This window comes from Netta rufina (assembly GCF_964035555.1).
Source record: "Netta rufina genome assembly, chromosome: 8".
NCBI classification, from domain to species: domain Eukaryota; kingdom Metazoa; phylum Chordata; class Aves; order Anseriformes; family Anatidae; genus Netta; species Netta rufina.
In genome coordinates, this window is record NC_140131.1 from 31,011,626 (window position 1) to 31,023,774 (window position 12,149).

Here is a 12,149-nt window from a genome sequence, read left to right on the forward strand (position 1 = left end):
ATAAAATAAATAAAAAATAAAAAAATAAATATAAATAAATAAAAACCATGACAAATGCATTTGCTCAGATCAACTAGAAATCTCTTAAGACTACAATGTTGAGTTTTAAAGAGAAACGACTAGTTCAAGAATAATCACAATTTTTTTCTTTAAATTAAATTTCTTCAAATTCAGAAATCTTATTCTGTGTGGTAGCTTCATCTGTAACTACAAGTGTAACTTGTACTACCACCTAGCATTAAGGAAAGTTGAATTTCATCTTCCCAAGTGTTGGAATGCTTCAGACAGTTAAAAGAAAAAAAAAAGGAAGAAACCTTCAGAATTATTTTGCATGTGGTAACATGGTAGTAAACAAAGCAGAACTTCACCTCACCCCTTTTAAGCAATAATGCTGATCAAAAGCAGCATCTGAGAATGCAATTACAAAATTCAGCTACATGCCCAGTTATTTGTCACATAATCTATATAGTATGTTGTGTTGTGTTTTTTTTTTTCCCCACTTATAAAATAAGGACAATTTAAGCAGTTGTGTAATCAAAATTAAATCTATGAATCTGCAGCAATGCATATTGCAGTATGTTTGTCCTTGTTCACATCCCTGTAACTCATTAACAACCTATAATAAACCTCACTTTCCGTGGGGCACAATAGGTTAGTTGAGACTTAAGCTACACAAAGCTTAAGATTTTTTTTTGTTAGCTCAAAAAAAAATAAATTAAGGTTGACTTTTTTCAGAACAAAGTATATTGCAAAGACAGGACAATCTTTACAGACAGTTTTTCTTTTCTGTAGACATTCAAGGTTTCCTGAATTGTGCCAGTTTTTCTTACACTTCCGAGCATCAACAACTGCATATCAAAGAATAACAAGAATAACTTGTAACTTAGGCAAAACATTTGGACAGAATTCTCACAAGTCATGTCTGGAATTACTCAGCAACCATCAACTTCAATCAGTTTCAGTAACAACATAGTGAGTTCATTCAAACAGCTCTTCATATGCTACATGTGCATCACTTGCTTGCCATCTCCTAGAAGATTTGGAACAGCTGTTGCCAACTGGGTACATGTCATCACTAAGTTGTGACTGTATACAAAAAAAATACTTTATCAAAAATGCAAGGGTATGCACTAAGTGAACATGAATTTCTGCCAGGACATGCACTCTAATTTGTGAAAACTGTTACAAAAAATTAATTCAAGTTTACATCCTTGGATTTACGGCTATAAAATAAGTTCCACGTCAACAAGATGTTGGAGGCCCACCACCGATGAGGTGGTAGGCCATATGGTAGGCCAAAAAACAAACGAACCTGCCATCATACATCGCTAGTACTATATCCCGCATTAAACTTGTTTTTTTTTCTGTCTCCCATCCAAATACTAATACAGCCAACAAACTACCATGAGGTGACCATTTTCTGTATAGTTCATACATCTGCTAAATAAAGCCAAAATAAATAACAAAGTTCTTTAGTGAGAGATCCTCATCACTGTAATTGCCAGGTTTTGTTTCATTGCAAGAGGGCAAAATGATAAAAAACTGCTCTTACAGGTATTAATATCCAACCTACAGGTCATATGCTGCTAGCATTAAAATTTACCAGAACCACAGTCTATCCCCAATTACCTTCTCTCTCAGTTTCTAAGGGGTAAGCTACAGAATGGCTAACTTTGCTGGCAATGAAAACTTTACATATCTCAGTCTCCCACGGGGCCTCATGACACTTCCCTTTTACATGGTTAACACCAGTAATTGTCCTAAAGATAAATGATGGTTGAAATCAAAGTGATATCACAAGACAGTGCACTACTAACAATCAGTTCTCCCCCAGGGAATACCCAGGCAAGAAAGACTGTCTAACAGTGGATTCACAAACTGGTCTGCTGGCAGAAAATCATTCACCCTTGTGTGTGTATGCTGTCCAGACCCTCGTTGGCAGCAAGCAAGAAGTGCATGCATGCACAGTACAAGTGTGCAGCAAGGCCAGTGCTTCCTGAAACTGCCATACTTACTGCACATACGCAGTCAGCCCAGTCATCTGACAGAAGGGGTACTTGACATAACTCCTGTTTTTGAAAGATGCTTTGAGAAAAATCAATAGTTTTACCCAAAAGAGTAAAATGCTACACAGCAATGATTTCCTATTTGTAGTTAAATCCTGGAGTACTAATGTCATCTTGCTAGCTATCAGAAATTAACCTTTAAATGTAATTAAGCAAAATGACTTTTCTTCGTACTATTTAAGGAAAGCATTTAAATGCAAAATTAAGCAAATTAAGCACAATCCCATTTTTTAACAAACAACTGAAATCAAAACTGGGTTATGAAATGGGGCTCTGCATGTTTCAAACTTCCCTTTACAGTTACAGATAACAGTTAAAACCAATTGCACAGGAATATCCTATTTTAAACCTTGGTCTTCAAGTAGTGCGTGCTTTTTGGTAAAACTCAATCCCACTTAATTCTGAAAGTGGGCTCCTATGCCATTTCATCGCAACTACTCTTCTTTTATGATCCCCTATGCCTAAAAGGGGAAACTCCTATTGGACCTAGATCTTTCACTTGGCCACAACAGAATATAAACTGGAGAAAAAAGACAAAGGGTGTTTGGGTTATGGAGTCTTACCCAAAGGTATCATTAGCTATTGCAATGGCATGCTCTAAGGACACGAAGAACTGCTGCTTTCTAAAGGTCTTGTCAGTGATTTCAATCACATTTCTAAACAAAACGTAGTGAAGCTCTTGCCAATTTCAACATGAGAAATTAATTACTGAGGCTTGAATTACAGAGGCTTGAAGCTGGTTGAACACAGAAAAAATGTAGATTTGGACAAAGCACTTTGCACCAAACAAGCAGGTAGAAGAAAAACATCAGTGTTTTGGTTTTAATCTTAAAATTTGAGTCTTAAGACTTTTAAGTTCAAAGATTTAAGGGATGGATGGGAGGAGAGGCAGGGGCAGAGAGGAAAACAAACAAGCAAGTAATCACACACTCAAAGATAATTTTGTTTTGGACTGATAAAGAAAATCTTGTTTGTCATGAAAAGAACTAATGATCTAATTTGCTCGGTAAATGAAAAAATAGTCTTTAATCATGAAATTACACAGTTGCCCATCATGTGATTTTAAGTAACCATTAAGAGCCTTTTAAAACGAACAATAATAAAAACTTACCTCAGTTGTTTTGCATAGTTTTGCTCAATTTCTATCCTTTCTTTTACAAATTTTGCATATTTCTCCAAGAAGTCAATGCCCCACTGTGTATGCTTGTCTAAGTTATCGAACTGATCCTTAAAAACAAAAGGAAACACAAATAGTGACAGTTAGTTAAAAATCACACCAATACCAGAAATGATATATAATTTAAGAGTTGTACTTTGAGGGAATGCTTTCTACTTGGATAGAAGTCACTAAAGTTACAAATCAGTCATACATGTGTGTATACACCAGCCATATACCAGAACAGTGAGCCATACATACAGGCACAGATCTAGCTCTTTCTGTAAAAACAGCTCTAAATATCTTCATTTAAGTTGTGCACAGCCTTTGATCACTTTCACAAAGCAAACACCTTTTTCCCCCTAAAAATACTCCCATCAAAAAAGTGGATATTTTCCACCTAGATGGTGAAGACATAACTAGAGATTAGTATCATATAACTAAGGGAAAGGACTGTTCAACAAAACAGATGCACTTGGCATTTTAAAACACAAGTAGTAGTAATTTCATTTGCTATGAAAAAGTAATTCCACTTTTGAGATTGCCCACTGAAATAAAAATAATGCAAATTTCAGCATGACTAAGTCGGGTGTAGCCTGCATATGAAAAACATTTATTAAATAAATCTATACACAAAGTTCATCCTCAGCTCTAGCAAAGATTCCAAAGAAAGCAAACTTGCCCTTACCCACTAAAAAAGTTATGGTAAAGCAAATGCACAAAGCAAACAGGAGAACCAAAAATAAACAAGACTTGAAAAAAAAAATGGTTGTGTGATTATTAATAGTTTAAATCATCTCCAAAACTAATCCTTCACTTCATTCAGTATTTATCTACCTCTATGGATCCTATGGAATTTTTGGAATAAATAAAAATAGGATCCTATGGATCCTATCCAATTTTTCCATATGGATCAATGGAAAAATTGATGATTTTCAGTTCAAGCATTTCCTGTAAATTTTCTCTAACAGTTACTTAATAACCCAAAAATAGAAGCAACTGCAACATCAAGGTTGTGTGTTCAATGTAAGCTGAAATCAAATACGCTTCGCATAAATTAAAAAACAAACAAACATAACCCCACAAAACAGTGGGGAAAAAAAAGCCAAAGAAGCTCTTAAAAGCAAGACTTAATTTACATAAGGAAGTGTGGAATGAAGGGTATTTATCAGAAGCTGATTCAGTAACATGTCCGAACCTGATGAATTATTGTCAACCTTTAGTATTACCAATTTAAGTCCGATTTCAAAATGCAATAGGATGATCTAAAGTTAAATCAAAGAACACCAAAGTGGTGCATAGCTGAAGACTCAAGGAAAATGTATTCATTAAAATAGGTATCAAGATTGTACACCCATATACAACCAATGGGAGTAATAAAAAAAGAGCTACGAACTTTTAACAACATGAGGAATATAAAAGGATTCAGGTTGCTCTCAAATCTTGCCTCACTGCTCTCAGCATTTCACACCACAGGCTAACCACGGCTGTTCGTGCACTGACGGTGTCAACACAGAGGCACGCCAAACAGCCACCCTACTCCACTGCTAGCCTCGTGCTCTCTGGATCTTCTCTTCACCAGAGAAAACCCAACCACCTCTCCCCGATGCTTCACTAAAGAACCACATTAACAGGGAAGAGACAGAAATGGGACTGAAGACAAGATTTCAAAACATTTGGGAAACCAGCCAAATTTACCCCATCTGGGCATTTCAGCAATAATTGCTTTCTGTCAAATAAGGTCACATTCCTGCTATTGTTTTTAGAAGAGCTGCATATGCTTTGTTTGTGTACGTGAAGAGGGAGATGGTTATCACAGTGCTTTTAGTTCTGAAGCACTGTTACACGTGTGCATAAAACTACACCATTCTGAAAAAGCCTTTTTCAAATTCTATTAATTTTGTAATTACTCTATTTTAACCTGACATCCAAAATAAATTTCAAAAAGGTGCTGTTGGCATGGAGCCAACATCCAAAACCATTTAAGAAAATGTTATTTCCTTCAGTGAACACCAGAACAAAGCCTTTGCTGTCCTACTTAGGCGCTTTAGGCCACAGAGCTCTGATTTGATACTCAGGTTTTTATTAACATTATGGAATGCTAAATTACTTGCATTTCAGAATGTGCAATCAGAGAAGATGGCTTTCCAAATATTTTGCTCAAACAAAAGAAGATTCTAACAGTCAACATTTCCTCTTTGCTGCTAATATGAGAGAGAAATGGAAAACCTGTTACTCTTCCCTCGTGCAGTATGTTCTTGCTCTTCAAAAGAGAGAGACAGCTCCACAAGGTCAGTTTGCTTGCTGTCCTTTTTTGGTCAGCAATTATATTAAACGCTATCTTAGAATGAAGCATACAATATGGTGCCTACAAAAGTACTACTTTCAGGAAGTATAAAAGCATCTTTTGAACACTGGCTTATGAATGACCAAACCTGAATGCCTATAAATATATAAATAAATAAATAGATTATTTATAGGTAACAATTTGTGTTCAAAATAAAAACACTATTAAAAACGTCCATGTAAAAACTGATAATTAATCAATTAAATTGGATGTACCGATGATGTGTCAAACTCTCTCTCTATACTCACGTACATGCTGCACAACAGAGCTCTCAATTAACAAATAAAACGTATGTTAAGTGAACAACATATCTGCTTTACAATCCTTCCAATTCTTGAACACAAAACCAAAGAACAGAAGTCTGCAGTCACACAAATCATGTTACACTGCTCAGTAATGACGCTGAGATAAATGAGCAAAAAAGAAAAGTTGCATCAATGAATCGGTAGAAAGAAAAAAAATGGACCTTTTCAGAAAGGCTTCTAGATGTGAGTCACAAATTTAATCCTTTCAACTTCTCTCACGTAGCACCCATGTTTGAGGCTCTGGGTCTCAATCAAGACAAAGGCATCCTTTTCATCCAAGAACACAAACAGAAAATCTTTCACACTGCTAAAAAGGAGACCAAATTATGCGCTGAGAAACAAATCAGGCTATGCAGTACCTTGAATGGAAAAAAAAAATAAAAATTGGGCAATACTACAGAGAGAAGAAAATGGACCAAACAGATGTAACAGACTATCTGCCCGAAACTTTCAGAATCGATCTATCAATGTATTAATACAGCCAACTGCTTTGTAAAAAACGTGAAAATTGCATTAACTGAAGACCAGCAAAAGGCAATTAAAAACAAACAAGAAAAGAACACATCCTACGATATCTGGCTGTCTACTATTTTGATAGCAAATAATTTTATCTACAATATTCCAAAGCAAAACACACATTGCTGTTTGTCCAGTAACTCCCCACCACCCTTAACAGCTGAGCAGGCAATTTCTGTAAAATAAATAAATAAATAAATAAAAATGTAAAGACAGCTGGCTACTATTAAACTGATTAATGTTAGCTAATGGATGGTGGCCCTCAGTAGAAACTGCCCCCTCAAAAGCTGGAATGCAATGCAAAATCTGCTTTGTCAAAACAAATCTCAGACTTCACAAAAATCTGTAGTAGGTGAATATAAACTATTCCAAAAGAAGTGTTATGTCCCTAAATTGTACTTCCAGTAATTTAATGTAACCACAGACTAACACTACGCATACTTCAGTGATGCAGTTCTAAACTTATCAGATTGTTGCAGATACCAGGGAGCTTTTCAATAACAGCAGCTGAAGCATCAAAGCAAGTAGCCAAGCTGAGTCAAATCTGCACTGGAGATAAAAACATCATTTCCCAAGTTAAACTTAAGAACTGATCTTCTCCTCTTATTGGCACCTGTTTCCCCCCCCCCCCCCCCCCCCCCAAACCTCAAAAGCCAATAAAAAGGAAAAAAAAAAAAAAAAGAGGATCTCTTCAGAGGGATAAACACTGAGGGAATACTGCAGCATAAATGCCAAACCTTTCCTCCTCCAAAAACTATCTGTAGCTAGTCCAGCCACTGTTCGTCATAGGAGTTTCAAATGAAATGTGTTAGGCCAGACTGAGATTTTTAAACAGTTAATGCTCCTAGTTTTCACTGACTTGGAAACCAGTTATACTTGCATTAAAAGCTAGGACTGTGGTACTAAATTCTGCAAAGAAAAAATAAAATCTGCTTTACTAAATGGTTCCCTTATAAAAAGTTCTAGTTTATCAGATCAACATCCCATTGTGGATTATTCCCCAGTCAGTGACTTCCATTTTGATCATCTCCAAGCAACTCCATTGAAAGCCTTAAGAATCATCTCAAACACACAACTACATCAACTTACGTTTAAGCAACCTACGTCAACTAATAATGTTTAGATCTACAATCACTTTTAAATAATTAATAAAACATTTTATTCCAAATCATGAATGACTTCATGCCTGTATCATTTTATTCTCTTGACTCAATTTGTACATCAGTATTTCCATAATTTTATCTGACCACGGTTTTAGTCTGCAGTTACCCAAGTGACCTTATTTGCAGTTTTGAAATACTGGCACAGGATTAGTTCTTTCCCTTTTCTTTGTTCTCCAGGCTGTCTCACTTGGCTAGTCTAAACTTCCAATTAAGTGAGTGGGAGATTAAAAGCTGAATTCCACATTTAGCTCTCTAAATTCTTAACACTTCTACAAGTCCTGTGTAAGGAAATACATACTACACTCCAATGAGATTCAGCGAAGAGAGTGTTTCAGAGCATGGAGCAGCACGATGCAGGTCTTGTTCAGGTAAAAAAAAAAAAAAAAAAAGAATCAAAAAAGTCCAGTGCATTTGCAAATAAAATGTAGTATTTTATATCACTTTAGGAAAAGCAACAAATTACTTATCCACAAAACCACAAGTCCAAAGTAATCCAACTGACAAAACAGGGCTGATTATATAACTCAATCTAATACTGTTTACTGAATCTAAGTCCATTAGTTTCCCAAATTAACTGGAATTATGGATAAAGTTAAATGATAATGTTCTTCCTTCCTGCATCTACAGTACTGCAGAAGACAAAAAGCCCCAACTACACTCAAATAGTTAAGCATTTTAAGTTAAATTACAAAGTGACTATTTCACATATTATCAAACCCTTCTCCTGAGATATCTGGTGTGTGTCTGAAACATGAAGCCTGTTTTTAGGCCTTGAATCAAGTTCAAACCGTTCAACAATTTATACCGAATCTTGTCTACATATATTTCTATAAAATAATAAATTCATGTGTATTCAACATATACATTATACTTGTTTAATTTGCAGTGTTTGTGCAAAAAATTACTCATGCTACATGAGAAGTTATGGAAACCACAATATATTAATGAGGAGTTACCAACAGAGTACTGTGTACCTTCCCCTACTTGTCCTCAGCACAAATTAGATTATAAAACTGTATTTTAATTAGAGAATGTTACAGTAATCTATTTTGGACAATACATTTCAGTTTTTCTGATCTCTGTAACCTCTTCTGTGTCTGTGTTTTTTGTTTTCCTTTTTTCTCTATCTTTGCACATCCCTGCTTCCTTTTCTATCTTAGTATAATAGCTCTTGTATTTTACTGACTGGACTGATTATCACTTCTCTCTCTTCCTGCTTGCTTGCTTTTATAATTATTGATTTGGTCTTCTGGTCTTTCTTTCTTCTTGCAACTGCAATCTGTTTCTAACAGGGAGACTAGCTCCACTTCCAGCTGATGCTAGTTTATTTTTTTTAAAACATCCTGTTAGTTTTAAATCTAAAAACTAACAAAGAGCTGCTCTATACAAAGAACAAAACAGAAACTGTCTTGCTTGTCTGCTTTGTGAAAGTTCCGTACAGTAGCTTCCAAACAGACTAACCTGCAAATTATACCAATTATACCTTATTGCTCTCTGAAAATAGCCCACGTATTAAGCTTAAGAGAGGGGAAGAAAGGTGGCTAAACATTGTTATAAACTTGAAGATTAGTGCAAACAAAAAGGGCCAGAGCAACAACACTGAAAGCCAGAACTGCTCTAGAAATAAAGCAGATGCACTCAGAGATTAAGATGACAAAAACATAAATTTACAGGTGCATACATGTAAACTAAAGAGTACTTCACATTCTAATTTCATACTAAAACAAACATTTAGTATAGACTGTTCAGGCCTTATAGTCTGAATAAAATACTCATCTTCTGAGCACAAAAAAGGAAAAACAATATTCCCCCAAAAACTTCTGAAAACACATCATTAGCTGACCTTCAGGATGCAGAGCTATTTTGCTTATGAAAATGAAGAAATTGGAGTTAACACTAAACAGTATGTTGCAGCTTCAAAACATTTAGGTGAGAAACTCTGCCAGAAAGCAGGCTTGAAGTGCTGAATATGCAAAAGGGAAAAAAGCTACAATTAAAACATGACTTTTAGCTGAATGGATGACTTTGCTCTAAGGGATAAGAAATAGTCATTTACAGCTTGATCACAGTATGAAAAATCCATTTGCCTGTTCAACTTTTGTATATAATCTGAAAGAGCAATACCAACTCTTTGTCAACTTTGTTGTTTTTAAAATCAATTGCTATATTTTATTATTAGATAAATGTTTGCAAGATAAAATTAGCAACCAACTCAAAAGCGATACTGAACCACTGGAAACGTAGCCACCCTTGAAGATAATATACAGCAAATCAGGATTTTACAGAGAAGCTACAAATGGAGAGTAACAGTTGAGGAAGATAAATACAAAGTCTATGTTTTTCTCTTTTAATATCTCCTTAGACCACCAACAGAAGAACTGCACTGGGATTTCTTTTTTTTTTTTTTTTTTTTTTAATGGAAAGTCAGTCTGGCAGGAGGGGATGTCTTACTTGGAAGCTAGCAGCTTCAGAGGCCTGACAGACAGCTTTCTGTCACTTTGCAGGAAGGGGCAGGAATCTACCACAGACAGAAGAGGAGTACAAAAGCTTGTGGTTGCTTTTTGGAATGAGCAGCCAGACCTGCAACACAACTGAGTTCTGCATTTGGAGATCAGCTGAAAAACAAGTAGGTAAATAAAGCCACTAACACATCTACTGCGTTACTGTACTACAAGAGACATTTATATTTGGAAGTAAAAGTACTGACACAGATTTCATGGCAGATTAAGCTAGGATGATCCAAGGAGTCACTGAACCACTTCTGTGAATGGTCAGACCAGTACAAGCATCCAGACAGGGGAAGGAGTAAGCCAGCATTTTCAGAAGTGGGCAGCTGGTGAATTAGCTCAGCCATCCTATGGTATGGTGTCCTTGAGGACACCGCTTGGCATTACAGATTACAGCTGTGCACTCCAGTTCACTCATGCCACTGACTGTATCTGTTGGACTAATGATTAGATCTTAGCAGCAGTAGTTTTCTGCCAGCACAGCAAATTGATTGTCCCAGTTCACAGCTGTGGCATTGAGCACCAACATCAGTAAAAGTATAAAGGAACAAGCTGCTACAGAGGGTAGCTCAACACACACTCCTGTTGTCCAGCTTGGAAGTAACCTCTAAAATTCATCTAATGGATGTGCATCTTCATATGAATTGAATGGTTCATCTACCTCACTGTATCAGCACATAAAGCTAAGTGGAGAGAAACTCAATTCTTCTCAAGCTTACCTACGGGTCTACCTGAAAGTAGGCACTTTGCGAGTGTCCTGGGAGTGCCTGAATGCTCTTAGCAGATGGAGTCATAGAACGACAGAACAGTTGGGGTTGGAAGGGACCTTGAAGACCATCTTAATCCCAAACCCCTGCCACGGGCAGGGACACGTCCCACTAGACCAGGTTGTTCAAAACCCTATCCAACCTAGCTTTGAACGCTTACAGGGATGGGGCAAGAAGCTTACATGTAAGTAGATTTTAGTCCTAGTTATGTCACTTGTAAAAGGAGCCATGAAGACTTTAAGCTTAACCATAAATTAACTGTGATATAATGCATTACAGTAAAAATGTATTATTATTTGTTCAAAGCTCAGAGATGCTGTTGCTCATTGTAAGAAAGACCTGGAGATAATCCCACCTTTATAGCAAGACTGGAACAAAACAGAGTATAAACGACTGTGGCTATGTATCAAATGAAGTAGCAGAATACTAAATTTGCTTCATGTCCAATAGCCACACAAGGCCTCAGACAAAGCAGAAGTTTTGTACCATAACAGTGCATTTACACCATGACTAGCATAAGCCTGTAGAAAATCTGCAATTATCTGGCTGGAAAACAATGCTGCAAGTTTTTTAATTTTGAAAAGCTGTGTAAAGAATGATTTTGTTCCTCAGTTAGAAGGGTTATTATATGGTTCTACACTCGAAGTACAAGGTGAACGTTTTAGTGTACTATGAAGCACGGTTCGTGAAACTATCCTAAACTTAAAACTAAGAACTTATAAATATCTCTCTAAAAAAATTATACATACTTCCACAATGTTATTAGAAATGCATCCACAGAAAGCCAAACGAGCAGGAAGCCTTGACACTTTCCAGTTCTTGCATATGTGAACTAGCAATCTATTTTTGCATTCTAAAGGTTAAGTTTTTCTAAAAACTTGTAGAAACAGCAAAGAGATCATACCTACCACCAGCTTCTTCAGCAAACAGTTGACTTAAATTCCTGCTCTGGCCAGTCTAGCACAGCATCCAACAAGCAGGGTATCTACTGCTTTTCTCCCCTCCATGTAGTAACAAGTGAACTTAGAACAGTATGCTCAGGAAAAGGGAGTGGTATATATGTTACAAAGGGAAAAGGTTCACTGAGAGGAGGAGGAGGTAATTACCCTGGAGGTAAATCAGCCAGGGGAGAAGTACAGAGGAGACAATAGGGTCAAGCTAAATGTTTTGTGACGGAATCATTATTACAGAACACCAAGGTGCCCTCTATCATACCTTCAGAAGAGAAGGTTTGCTGCTCATTCTGATGATTCGTGATGCACCTGCAGAACACTGCTTTGCGGGACACGGTCGCTACTTGGCGAGTGGATTCCATCCCTTAC

At 36.5% G+C, this 12,149-nt stretch overlaps 1 protein-coding gene across 4 annotated transcripts in view; it reads right to left on the minus strand.

The window, feature by feature from the left end:
• Positions 1–12,149, minus strand: part of FNBP1L (formin binding protein 1 like) — a 50,997-nt gene that overhangs the window by 24,869 nt on the left and 13,979 nt on the right. For all 4 annotated transcript variants that reach the window (XM_084291365.1, XM_084291364.1, XM_084291367.1 and 1 more), the window contains exon 2: positions 3,178–3,293. In XM_084291365.1, coding sequence (XP_084147491.1) covers positions 3,178–3,293 — 116 coding nt within the window. The remainder of the gene's footprint in view (positions 1–3,177; positions 3,294–12,149) is intronic.